We start from the raw sequence: 13,287 nt of genomic DNA, 5'->3' as shown, positions 1-13,287 counted from the left end.
TGCAGCCAACAGAAAACTTTAAAAAGGTTATTATATGGGTTACCCTATTGGGGTCTTCTAACTTCACTGCTAATATTTGATATAACTGGAAAAGGGAATCACTAAAACACTCCAAAAAGTAAGTGTTTTGATTGGATCCTTCCTCTCAGAGATTTTTTTTTTCTTTGATCAACTCTTTATTTTTATTTTTCATGTTTCATTTTCACAAGTATACAAGCCCAAAAGGGAGCCAAGTCTCTGAGAGATTTTAACCAAGTGCTGATCACAGTGGGGGTCATTTACTAAGGGCCCGATTCGCATTTTCCCGGCGTGTTACCCAAATATTTCCGATTTGCGCCGATTTCCCCTGAATTTTGGCGCAAATCGGGGGCGTGCCCAAACGAAAACCCGACGGATTCGGAAAAACCGCATTTAAAAAAAAAAAAAGTGTTGCGGAGCTTGCACTTACCTTCACTAGGAATAGGCCGGTGAACTTGAGTGCATTCCGGGGAACTGGAACTTCAGCACAGCAGCACCACCTGGTGGACGTCGGAAGAACTGCCTTAATGAATCCCGTCCGGACCCGGATCCACCGCAGAGAACGCGCCGCTGGATCCCGAATTGACCGGGTAAGTAAATCTGCCCCACTGTATCCCTGGCCCCCGCCAATTAGCTGTAATCTAAAGGTTAGATGCAGCAATTTGGGGAGTGGCGGGGTACCAATTTCTAATAGGATATTTGAACATAAGTTTCTAAACCAGAAAATACTTGTAAGAAAAAAAACTGCAGAAAAGATTCTACTCAAGGAACCCAGAAAGGGAGATAAGGAGGAGAAGGAATGACATTTTACCTTATTATTACAAAGCCCCTTGGCTGGGGTCCACGTGTTAGTAATTTGTGTGCACTGCAATGACTTGTTAGTTGATGTTTAGGTCATGTTTAATGAAGGGAAGAAAATGCCACAAAGTGTTTTGGATCATTTCCAACCAAGTAAACGCGCTTCATGAAAAGCCATCACAATAAGGAGAGTGATTTAAAGCAGACACTATGTAATGGCGAGGAGCGGGTCCTGCATCTGCAGAATCTTAAAGGAAATACACCATCAGGATCTAGGATTGTAAACCGAGCACACCGACATACTGGTGTGCGCCCCCTGTGGCAGGACCCGCTCTTCTATTAGATTATTCCATTGTTTTCTTTAAAACAAAGCTTTAAAATTTATGCAAATGATCCTGAGGGGCTGTGGCCCCATACTTACATACGTATTGCAAATATGAGGCATAGTGGCCAACCCCTTTAAGATACCTGCTGCATGTGAATTCTCCCTTATATGCCCATTCTCCTGAAATGTTCAGGGGACTCACTAATAATGGGAGACCTCAAGGACTCCTGGAGAGCAGGTTTCTCACTGTCATACAGTAGAAGTTATGTGCTGACAGCTCTGCCTTGTTTTACATTAATGTCATGTGACATCATATCAGGTCCTTAAGCCTCCTAACATAAGCAAACTGTACCCGAACTGTGTTGTACTGTATATATCTGATGAAATGAAATCACAGCAGCCTCCAAGGAGGATGAGGAGAGGAGTAGAAACCCATGGAAGCTGCTGTTATTTCATGTGATCAGATACATACATGGGGTATGGGATATTTTGCAAATGTAAAGGGTACAGGACCGTTGATGACATTTCCCTGGTCACATGACATGTACTGCTGAAAAGTAAGGAGGAATAAGGCATGGGGATGAGAAGATGGGAGGGACCGGCCAAACAAGACATGCCCCCTCTAATTCCAGGTAATATAGGATAAAATTGATTTAATGGGGATGTAAAATAAACAATTTTTACCTAAAAGAAGGAGGGCTGTTAGGTTCCTATAGAGGCCTTTAAACTGTCACCAGCTGTACATGTGAAATTGTGGTGACAGGTTCCCTTTAAATACTGCTGGTCCACACTATTAATAGCCGAAAAGGAACAGAAATTCGTTGCACAAATTTGCTTGTTGTATTGATGAAAGAATACATTAGTCCCATAGTTTTAGGCTGGCTGTATTCACATGCAAAGTACTTCAAAGCTACCCCAGTTTATTGGGATGGAGACTGACAAGCCCCTTGACACCACAAGGCATTAGCCAGTGGTCTGCGTATGAATATAATAGGACTCAAACGATGAGACCGGTGTGTTATATCAGCACTGCTATAGTAAATGGCACAACGTCTTCTGTATGGCCCTGTAGTATAATATAGGCCTTGTGTTGTGCAGAAAGCGATGTCCAGGGGCTACAGGATAAGGCACCACTTATCTCTCCACAATCTCCAGGTTCTGTCACCAACCCATGATGTTTATCCACACGTAGTTTATAGACGTGTAAGCAGAACATGCAATATAAAGAGGATACGGCAAAATGGCCATAAAACATTAGGAATATTATGTGGCATAAAGTTCTGCAAAACTACCAGAGCCTGCAGAGGAAGATGACTACTCACTGGATGATGACTACTCTGCCCACTTCTATACACCTGAATGTAAACTACAACATCCCAACACCCACAGAGCGGAAGAGAACCTTCTATTATCCAGTAAGTAATGGAATAATACTGCGCAGTGTTCCCGACACCTTGTAAAGCCACAATACACCTCCAGGCAATTGGCAGGAGAAGAAATCCGGATTCTTTGACTCGATCCTCAATAGTTCCTGCTTGATTTCCTTCCTGAAAGCAAAAGTCTTCTTTTGTCTTAACGTTACCCTAGACGATCATTTTTGCAGCGCTCCGGTACAGATCTACGGACATTTCGGTATGTAGCCTAATAGTTATATCACTATCCAGCTCTTCCCCGAGAACAAAGCCGGCAAACGGAGAGATAATAACCTGCAACCTGATCTGTAACTGATTCCTCTAAGCCTCTTGTAGCTGCTGATAGTAATTGAGGTATTTTTCCATGAATGGAGGGGGTTAAAGGGATGAGCCACAGAGGAGCTCAAAGCAACTATTACGGTGCAACGGGCACCCATAGAACATACAGGGTTACTTGTTTTGGGTGCTCTATCTACGTGAGAATTTTTTCTGGAAGCTGTAGACGTTGTTTTGTTGGTCCTTCTTCTAAAATACCAAGAGCCCAACATTAGTCAACAGCAGAGGTCCATTTTCAGGTCAGAAGGAATAAACACTGCCTTCATCAGGGCCAATACAAGCTAAATCTACAGGGATTGTTAAAGAAAATGTGGGAAAATCACAGCAAATTCACAGCTGGTAACATGAACCTTAAAGCAAACCTGCCACCATTAATGTCATTTTTAGCTGGTGACAGGTTCCTATAGCCTCTGCTGAGCCGATGTAAAAAATGCATTCTGAATCCTTTTAGTATTTTATGAAAGTTTATTTCACATTACCTGGCTCTCTGCCAGCAGCGTGTGGTGAGTCCTGGAGGAGGAGCAGCTGCAGCCTGTATCTTTTTTTTGTTCCCTACTCCACACCATACTTCACCCTCCCCTGTCTGCTCAATGCACACGATAAGAAGCGGGTAGGGAGATGGTTTGGTGTGAAGGAGAGAGGATTGAAACAGGCATACACAGACTGTTGCTACCCCCTCCTTGAGGACTTGCCACACGCTGCTTGCAGGGAGCCAGTGTGAAAAAAACTTATATAAAGTACTGAAATTATTCAGAATACAGACAAAGGCATTTTTTAAATCAGCATAGCATAGGCTGTCACAGGCTCGCTTCAAAGATTTTCTCGACTTTGAGAAAATCTTTGTCGGCTGGTGTGAAGGAGCCTTAAACGAGAGAGATTAGCATACCAGAGATTCAGGGGCACTTTGAATTTTTTTTTTTGGTTGCTGAGATATAAGGTGCAATATCTGACCATTATAATCCTCTCCACTGTCAGAGATGAGGTGCTGGGAAAGGGATTTGTGTAATGGTAATCTTCTACGTGTCTGAGAATATATTATCATAACACACGCCCCTACCTCTGCTCCAGCTCCTCCTCTTTGACAGTGCAGTGGATTATAATGGTCACATATATTTTCTGATCTCCGAAACCTTGTAGGCTAGAAGAAAAAATCCAAATGCCCCTGAATCTATGTAGCAGCCCCCGCAGCATGGTATGTACATCTCCAGGGTGCTCTTGAACACCACTAATCTATCAACCCACTCAGGGCAGGGGATAAAATATATCCTTTCTAGAATTTTTCTCACCTGTTTACCTAGAAAACAAATATCACCTCCAAAGTCATATAAAAATGAGCCGAGAAGAGTCACTTTTTATCTTAGATTACACACTTTTGGAAGCTGGAGGAGGAGCGTCAGTTCAGATGCCCCCATCTTGGACTATAGTAGCTATAACCATGGTTCTGGTTTAATTGTAAAGATACGAATCTCATCTTTTAAATGTCATCATAATGGTGATGGGTTTTTTTTGGCATTCAGAATCACAACAGACAAATAAAGACATAGTTGGAATTGTGAGCCAAAGATAAAAATCTAGTTCCTGATACAAAGGCCTTACTATGTTATTCAAGTCAGGATAGGAGTAAGAGACGCTTACTTCACTTAAGAGAAAGATACTGAAAATATACAGACTCATCTTCCTTTATACAATATAAATTTATAGACAGTCCAGTAACACAATGCATAGCTAACCAGGACAGTCCATCCATTATACAGTACACATCAGTACAGGTCGCCCCAGTGATACAATACAGACAGGCAACAGTTTATACATACTATTAATGGGCCATATATACAGGCACAACCATAGATACATACAATAGGAAGGTAAGAGCTGGTTATATAGTCTCTTCACGTGCTTATCCCGCTTGACTCTGTGTTCTCTCCTTATTACAATCACCTTGCTGTGGGATATTGTCTCCTTATCCACTTCAATAGAAATAATGATCTGACCTTGAAAGCTTCACCTTGAAGTAAAACTCCAGTTTGAAGACACTTTGAAACAGGTATTAAGGGATAACACCTCCTGCAAATCCCTAAGACAATACACTGTATCAGTGGATCTTCCCTTATAAGCAGGACCAGTCTGGTGTTAAAGGGATTGTCCCCATTTAGAAAACAATTGATATGGTTTGTGTAATGAAAAGTTATACACTTTTCCAATATACTTTCTGTATCAATTTCTCACTGTTTTCTACATCTCGGCTTGCTGTCATTCTATAGAAAGTTTCATTGTTTACTTCCTGTGGATAATAATCTGTCCCTGGTCGTGAGATGTCACACAGGTGCACCACTCTTTACATCCCTGATCATCTAATGGTTTTAGAGGTGCATGGCTTATTATATCCCTGGTCATGTGATGTCACACAGGTGCAAGTCTTGTTATATCGCTGGTCATGTGATGTCACACAGGTGCACCGCTCTTTATATCCCTGATCATGAGAAGTCACACAGGTGCATGTCTCGTTATATCCCTGGTCATGTGATGTCACACAGGTGCACGTCTCGTTTTATCCCTGGTCATGTAATGTCACACAGGTGCACAGCTCGTTTTATCCCTGGTCATGTGATGTCACACAGGTGCACGTCTCGTTTTATCCCTGGTCATGTAATGTCACACAGGTGCACAGCTCGTTTTATCCCTGGTCATGTGATGTCACACAGGCGCACGTCTCGTTATATCCCTGGTCATGTGAAGTCACACAGGTGCACGTCTCATTATATCCCTGGTCATGTGATGTCACACAGGTGCACGTCTCGTTATATCCCTGGTCATGTGATGTCACACAGGTGCACAGCTTGTTACATCCCTGATCATGTGATGTCACACAGGTGCACGGCTTGTTACAACACACAGCTCTGTTTACTCTCTGTGATATAATGACATCACATGACCAGGAACCGGTGTTTGTCCACAGGAAGTAAACAATGAAGCTTCCTATAGAATGACAGCAAGCAGAGATCCAGGAAACCGCGAAGCATTGATGAATAAAGTACAGTATATTTGAAAATTGTATAACCTTTCAATACACATACATTATAAATTATTTGCTTAAAGTGGGCAAACCCTTTAAGATTGTAAGGTTGATAGAAGACATTGCAATGTGCCTAAGGTCCAAAAGGGCACTCTTAATGTGATGTACCTGATATGCAGTGGTGCGGGCCCTGATAGCCCCTGCTCTCTGATGTTATGTTAATCACCTTAGATAATGAATGATTATGGTAAATCTTGTGACATATCCAAAAAAATTCTAAAAAAAATGCTTATGGCGTTTTAAAAATTATTCCTAATCCCTCTGCATTACTACAGTGCACGCTCCTCCTAAACTTCTTTACCAAAATTTTTTTCATAAGGAGGCTGCCAGTTTACAGATTTGTCCCTGCAGGAAACACTGCAAAGATGGGTCACCTGACGTCTTATGTTGTAATCAGATTCTTCTACATAGGTGGCGCTAGAGATACAGAAACTCTTCTTTTTTAGAGATAAGCGGTCCCAATGGGGCTCATTAACCGTCGGACTGTGCGACTTTTTCGGGGATTACACGGCTTGCACAGGTATTAAACAAGTATGTGCGCTGGGATTTTGGCACACGTGATCCTTTTTTGGTGCAGATGCGCTAGCTGCCGTGCGGCACAATTTAGGAGGCGGGCTGACTGATTTGGCCTGAGCACTTGATTTAACATTCAAATTGTGTCGCATGCCCAAGCGCTTACATGCACCACGAAAAAAAGATGGTGACCTCTGTCGGACCTGAGTGCTGAAGCGACACATGCAGGATATCGGGCGCACGATCTTAGTGAATCGCGGCACAATGCATGTTCTCCGGACAATGTACTTACGGTGAACTCCAAGGAACGGGTAAGTAAATGTGCCCCAATGTTTCAGTTTAGCTTCAGTTGACGAGACCCAGACATGTAGCCATATTGGCACCCGTACAGCAAATCCGGCAAATTGCCAGCCTCTGGTTAGAACCAATCATAGCCGTGGCCAGTTGCGGAAATCGGGTCCCCTCATCTCTATCCACTATGTAACACAGGATCTGTCAGTGAGTTTCTCAAAGTGATGGAGACCTCCCGGACTCTTGTCAGGGAAGGCAAATACAGAATATAAAAACCACAGACTCGGGAAAACAGACAGGAACAGGTTAAAACAAAGCGAAAAGTAGAGTCAATAGCAGGAAACCCCATGAATGCAGCGTCACCTCTTACCGGCAGCAACTTAATTATTTACTAAGAGCAATTGTTTTCTCTGAAAAATGGAATTGACTTTCATAAATCACAATAATTCTACTTATTGTAATCCTCTTAGGTTTGTGGAAGTAATTATAAACAATGAATGTGCAGCACATACAATGTATAAGACAGAGAGAGGAATCAGGGACAGGTAGATTCCCAGGGAATCAGTCCTAGATCCCCGGCACATTCTGATCAGAAGTTTCTTTCTTAATAAGATGTAAAGATATGATAAAAGGGATTTGTATGTCCCAATCCAAAAACTGTAAAAAAAAGGGCAAGTGGCATAACAGTAGTTATAGGCAGCATGTTATAGAGGAGGAGGAGTGGAGCAGACTTTACAATGTGCAGGAAGCATGTTATAGAGCAAGAGGAGCTGAGCAGACTATACATTATGTCCCTTGTGCAGGAAGCATGTTATAGAGCAGGAGGAGCTAGGCAGACTATACATTGGGGCTCATTTACTTACCCGGTCCAGTCGCGATCCAGCGGCGCGTTCTCCGATGAGGAGAAGGTCGTGCGCTAGATGCCCACCAGGTGTTGCTGCTGCGCCGAGGTCCGCCGGAGTTCACCTTCTTCTCCTCGGTGCATGTAAGTGCTGATCTTGCGATTTTTTTAAAAATACCACGGTTTCCCCGAATCCATCAGGTTTTCCGACGGCCACACCCCCGATTTCCGTCGCATGCAAGCCGGCACCGATGCGACACAATCCGATCGCGTGCGCCAAAACCCCAGGGCAATTCAGGGACAAACGGCGCAAAACAGAAATATTTGGGAAACCCAGCGATTCGGCCCCTTAGTAAATGAGCCCCATTGTGTCCTATCTACAGGCAGCATGTTATAGAGCAGGATGAGCTGTGCAGACTATACATTGTGTCCTATCTGCAGGAAGCATGTTATCTGATATAGATGAGGGCTTTAGGAGAACGAGATAAGCTTATTTGGCTACTTCCCCAGTAATAATGAGACAAGGAGGAGGCAGGTTTTCTTGCGAATTGCAGTTAACACAGGAATTTATGACAACTTCCTAAAATTAATCATTTTTATCAACAGTTATGCAAAAAGTTATGCAAAAAGAATATCACCAATTCAGCAAGACCAATGACACTGTGCCCAAAGCCCGGACTGCTCTCATCCCAAATCACTGAGGTTTCGAGTCTGTCTGGCCCTACACTTCTAGACAATCTTTAGGCATTTTACATCCCATATTTTACCAGTTATAGCAGTAAAATAAAAAATTTAGCAAAAAATTATCTATAAAATGTGGATTAGGAACATATGGCGACCTGGCTCACAGTTTTGTACAGATGTGTAAATGGCGCCTACTTTGCAGGGTATAGAAGTATTTTGTGTTCCAGCCGATAGTAGAAGCACAAGGACGGCACATAGTAAATGGGGTGATGCGAGTCACATGGGGCGGGGGAGCCCTCGCCCTGCATTACATGGAAATAACTTTCAGCTAACAATCTTCCCATGTTCTAGGGATTTCCCTTGTGCATTGGTCTTCATCTACAGCAGAAGCCGTCCCCATTAAATGCCCGGCAATGACCTGAACTTGTACATATTACATTTCCAAAAACATTAAAAAAGTACCATAACAGAAACAAAAATACAGCTTTTGGGGTATGTTCACATCACAGAGTCTTGGAAAAAGTTAAATTTTTGTAATCTGCCCGGAATCCATGTACTTTTTAGGGGAATTCTGGTACTTGGATTAAAGACCACTTTAAAATTATGATTGTGTAATGTTACATTTCCAGTAAAATGTTCTATTAAAATGAATTCAATTGTGTTTTTTTTTTTTGGAGCAAATCATTTTAGTCTGATACAGAAGTCGTGCTTCCTTCCATTTGTCCCATAGAATACAGAATCAGACTACACAGGCTTCTTTGTGGTCTGTAACCATGGAGACACATGGCTCTATGCCATAGACAAAATACAGTGGATATGTTTTTGTGTGAGTGGTCAATAAATGTTGCAATAAATTCACAAAAGTTGACTTGAGCTACAATACTACGCTTATGCAGCATGTCCAAAAATATATTGCTCCACATGTTCTAGAGTTAATAACATTGCACTATGTCCTAAAGATTGAGATTGCAGTATCCAGTATCGGTAAAAAATGCACATACATGCCCATCCACGTACCGATAACTAGGATATACTGGTAGTACTGGTACAAAGAAACTTTATGACCATAAGGGAAAAATACAATTATTGTTTACATTTGTCTTCATAAGTTATACTTGATAAACAGGACTTAAAAGGGAACTTGTCACCATCTTTTAAGGCACTAAAGAACCACCTCACAGAACCGTTGTACCCCTCACACCAGTAATTCCAGCTGGTAAAGTGTAAAAAGTCCTCCCCATGTCAACCGTTTTTCTGATGACTAGACAAGAGTCAACATCTTAAGAAAAGAGTCATGTTTTCTCCAGGCTGTTAGTGAACCACGCCTCCCTCTTTTGATTGACAACTCAGTGTCTCTTCAGATCTTGTCCCTCTCACTGCATGGTGAATGTAGTAGTGAGCACTGTGTGACCAAACTACAGATCTTGTTACCATTTCACGATGCCTCACAATGGGCGGGACCACATGCCAATGGGTGGAGTCACCATAGACAAAGGCACAAAAAGTTTGGGGAATGATTTAAATTGGCAGATTTAAATTGAGATGCCTGCACTGCTCTTTTTAACAAAAGCACAATGGTGGAGGGCCAGTAAGGTTTATTGTGCCTGTTCTTGATGACAGGTTCCCTATAAGGGATATTTATTGCCATATTTACTGGTGGTAGACTCTCACCAATGATATGCTTGTTAACGTAGGTGTTAAGTGGCATCGGTTTACTTATCTTTCCGGAGGTCCCTTACACTTTATAAAAATATGCTAATGAGTTGGAGACACGATTGTCCGTGTTTACATCAAAATTGGGCCGGTAAGAAATATTAAATTCCCCTCATTGTCTTTAAGTGCCTGTATCTCCTGTTTTGTAGACCACAGAAGCCTGATGTGCTCTTAAAGGTGAGATTTTTATCTTTAATATGACACCAACACCAATATTTCAAGTTCCTAGAGAACTAAAGATAAAGGAATCTGCAGCTTCTAAACTTGACTAATCTCAGGCAAAACATGACTCTTCATTGCTCATTTTCACCGGATTTTCGAGGAGATCATTTTTTAATAGGTAAACGGCTGAGATTTCACATAAAAGAAGGTTCTAGAAAGAACATTTCATCCCGTATTTGAAGGGGACTAGTAGTTTAATTAGATATAAGCTGGTGACGGGTTCCCTTTAAAAGAGCAGATACGAAACAGAAAAACAGAAAGAAATCCTGAGAGTAATCACATGCCCGCGTTACTCTCTGACTTCCTGCGGCGATCACATGAATACCCATGATTTCATTACAAGTGGAGTCTGCTCCTCGCCTTGTATAACTCATTCAGTACTAGAAGCATCTGAACAGCTCAGCTTCCAAAATCCCATCCTATGGTAACCAGACAAGATTGCTACAGATCTTTCTTGCCAAATAAGGACAAAAATCCCCAAAACACAAGAAGAACCAAAAAGAAAAAGAATATTTTGGAAAAAGTTAAGTGGCAGAAAAAGACGAGTCATTTGTCAGGAATGTCAATGTTTCTCTCCAGACTGATTGTTTTTAATGAACAACGGGAGGGGAAATGGTAGAGGAACAATAAAGGAAGCGCCACCCCCCACCCCCGAGATTGTGCGAACTTTGCTAAGATAACGCTAACTAAAAGAAAAAAAACACAACTAATTGATTTTAATACAACTCCCTGATTATTTTAGGAAGCCATTGTTTAGAAATGTGACCGATGGGCGTCCCCGGATCACTGCTATTATTTGAAGTTATTTTTGGATGGGACATAAAAAAAGTTCTAAATCGGTTGCGTTGACAGAACAGGTTTGAAGGAGGACGGTTTTGCTAAAGATGGTTATTTTGGGAACTGCCGAGAAATCACATCGTGGAGAGGGGTCATTCACCGCACAAAAAAAAAAAAAAAAAAACACCAAAACACCAAATAAAAAAGCACATTTTTAAAAATAAAATACAACACAAAAAAAAACATATTACTGAGACACTTGAAAAATATTGATTGCGGTTTTCACTAGCATTTTAACAGTGTGAGAGGCAAAACTTCAGTAGTAATAGCCATAGTACCTGCTATGGGGCCCACAGCGACAAGGGGCCCCAGCATCCAACCTGACACACTAAAGAACGGAGGATGTGCACCATTATAAACATGGTATACTGCAGATATCTCCTTTATGTGTGTGTATCTGCCGTATGTATATATTATGTATACACTGTATGTGTGTATATGTGATGTGTATATGCTCTGTATGTTTGCACAGGAGTGAATAAATGTGAGTGATTGGAAGTATACAAATATGTATATTTTTTTAAGTGGGGATTGAGGCTCCATTCAGAAGTCTGCAATGTGGCCCTGCCGCTCCTAGTTACGCCCCCAAGTATGAAGGTGGCCTCCAGTACACAACTTCAAAATTCTGTACAAAAATTCTTCCCCAAAGTAGAGGTATACCATGAAGATGTGGGGCCTCAATTTAGGATGTCTAACAAGGCCAAAAACTATTGTATGTCATTTGGACTTCTTATGTCACAGGCGGGATGTGGATGTCTCAGGCCCCTTAGGGTGATGCCACACATGGCGTTTTGAACCCGTTTTTGGTCCATTTTTAAGCAGTTCGTTAAAACGTTTTTTTACCATTTTTAATTACGATAACTGGTAAAACCTGTCAAAAACGGATGCGTTTTTTAACGGATTGCTTAAAAACGGACCAAAAAGGGGTTCAAAACGCCATGTGTGGCATCACCCTTATGCAGCAGGTACATCTCTATGTCTCCGCTGATATCGGGGACCACAATAACCGCATATGAAGGAGGCACTTACTGCAGTCCTACGCATTGGAATGGACATTGATACTGTACAAGCATTGACCCCTCCAGCAACCCAAGTGTCCCGTACATACTAACCTTATCTAAAACTGTAGAGTTGCTGTAGCTGCACCCCACAAATCACTAACAACAATACCTTACATTGTTGGATCGTATCCAGTGCACTGCTACATCTGCTTTATCCAAAGTTGTGAAGAAACCAAAGTCCACCTTACAGTAATGGACACCTCTTACCTCCAGCACAGGAGCTTCCATAGCTTGCCCTTCATCTGACCACAGTGTCCGCACCCGCTATCAGTCACGGCCTATTCCTGTGCGGCTCTACCTTCTCTCACAAGCAGCAGATCTGCCAGGAAGGAATAATCCTCCTCACTGAGCGCTCAGGTTCTTAAGAAGCTTTAATATGTCTTCTACGCAGTCGTCAAGTTTTCTCATGGCTGGAATTCAGTCATGCAAACCGGACGACCGTTCTTATCGAGATTTTTACTTTTTAAACTAGGGGACACAATACTTGGCTGAAATTCGTAGTTGGTCACAATAGAGATTAAAGGGGTAGAAATAGCTTTGGTTAACGCAACAAAGATTTCCAGGAGCTAAAGACTTGGCCCTCATAAGATCCTACACATCAGCTCTATTCATATATATATATATATATAGGTTGTCCATGGGGGCAAAAACCAGCTGTACTGAGATGAATTGATGTAAATTCGGAATAAGGTGGAGCAAGAAGGGTGGACCAGGCAGATGAGGCATGGATGTCCTACCTTGAAAAAATTGTGAAGAACACCTCACTTCATGCGTCTTCCCATTAGCTCCAACAAACAGGATAGGGCAGTGATAAGTCCCACTTATTTATCGCAAAGTGCCAACACAGAAATGTAATTTGTGATTTATACTCCCTTCTCTGTCACAGTTGTCATTGATACCAGCCCCTGAGGACACCAATAAAGCAGAAAATAGTCCCAGGTAGAGCTGTCACTTTAATATAGCTCTGTGCACAGCAAGTCCTGGGCTGTCTGGGACTGCAGGAAGATACCTGGAGTCATCTCTGGTGATGGCCTGAGTGCCCATAGCAAGGGTACCGAGTGCCACCTCTGGCACCAGTGCCATAGGTTAGCCATCACTGGGATAGGGAATAAACTGTGTAATGCTGGGGGTCCAGCCACTAGGACTTCTCCCGCCAGAAATTA

General features: G+C 42.2%; 1 protein-coding gene across 6 annotated transcripts in view; it reads right to left on the bottom strand.

The window, feature by feature from the left end:
• Nucleotides 1–13,287, bottom strand: part of COBLL1 (cordon-bleu WH2 repeat protein like 1) — a 97,842-nt gene that overhangs the window by 31,396 nt on the left and 53,159 nt on the right. Inside the window, exon 1 of one of the 6 annotated variants that reach the window (XM_072121848.1) lies at nt 12,332–12,466. The exons of the other annotated variants lie outside the window; for them this stretch is intronic. Coding sequence (XP_071977949.1) covers nt 12,332–12,366 — 35 coding nt within the window. The 5' untranslated portion in view covers nt 12,367–12,466. Of the gene's footprint in view, nt 1–12,331; nt 12,467–13,287 lie in introns of those variants that run through there. 6 annotated transcript variants of the gene reach the window in all.

The sequence above is a fragment of the Engystomops pustulosus genome, chromosome 8, assembly GCF_040894005.1.
Source record: "Engystomops pustulosus chromosome 8, aEngPut4.maternal, whole genome shotgun sequence".
NCBI classification, from domain to species: Eukaryota; Metazoa; Chordata; class Amphibia; order Anura; family Leptodactylidae; genus Engystomops; species Engystomops pustulosus.
This window is presented reverse-complemented; position numbering and strand designations above follow the sequence as displayed.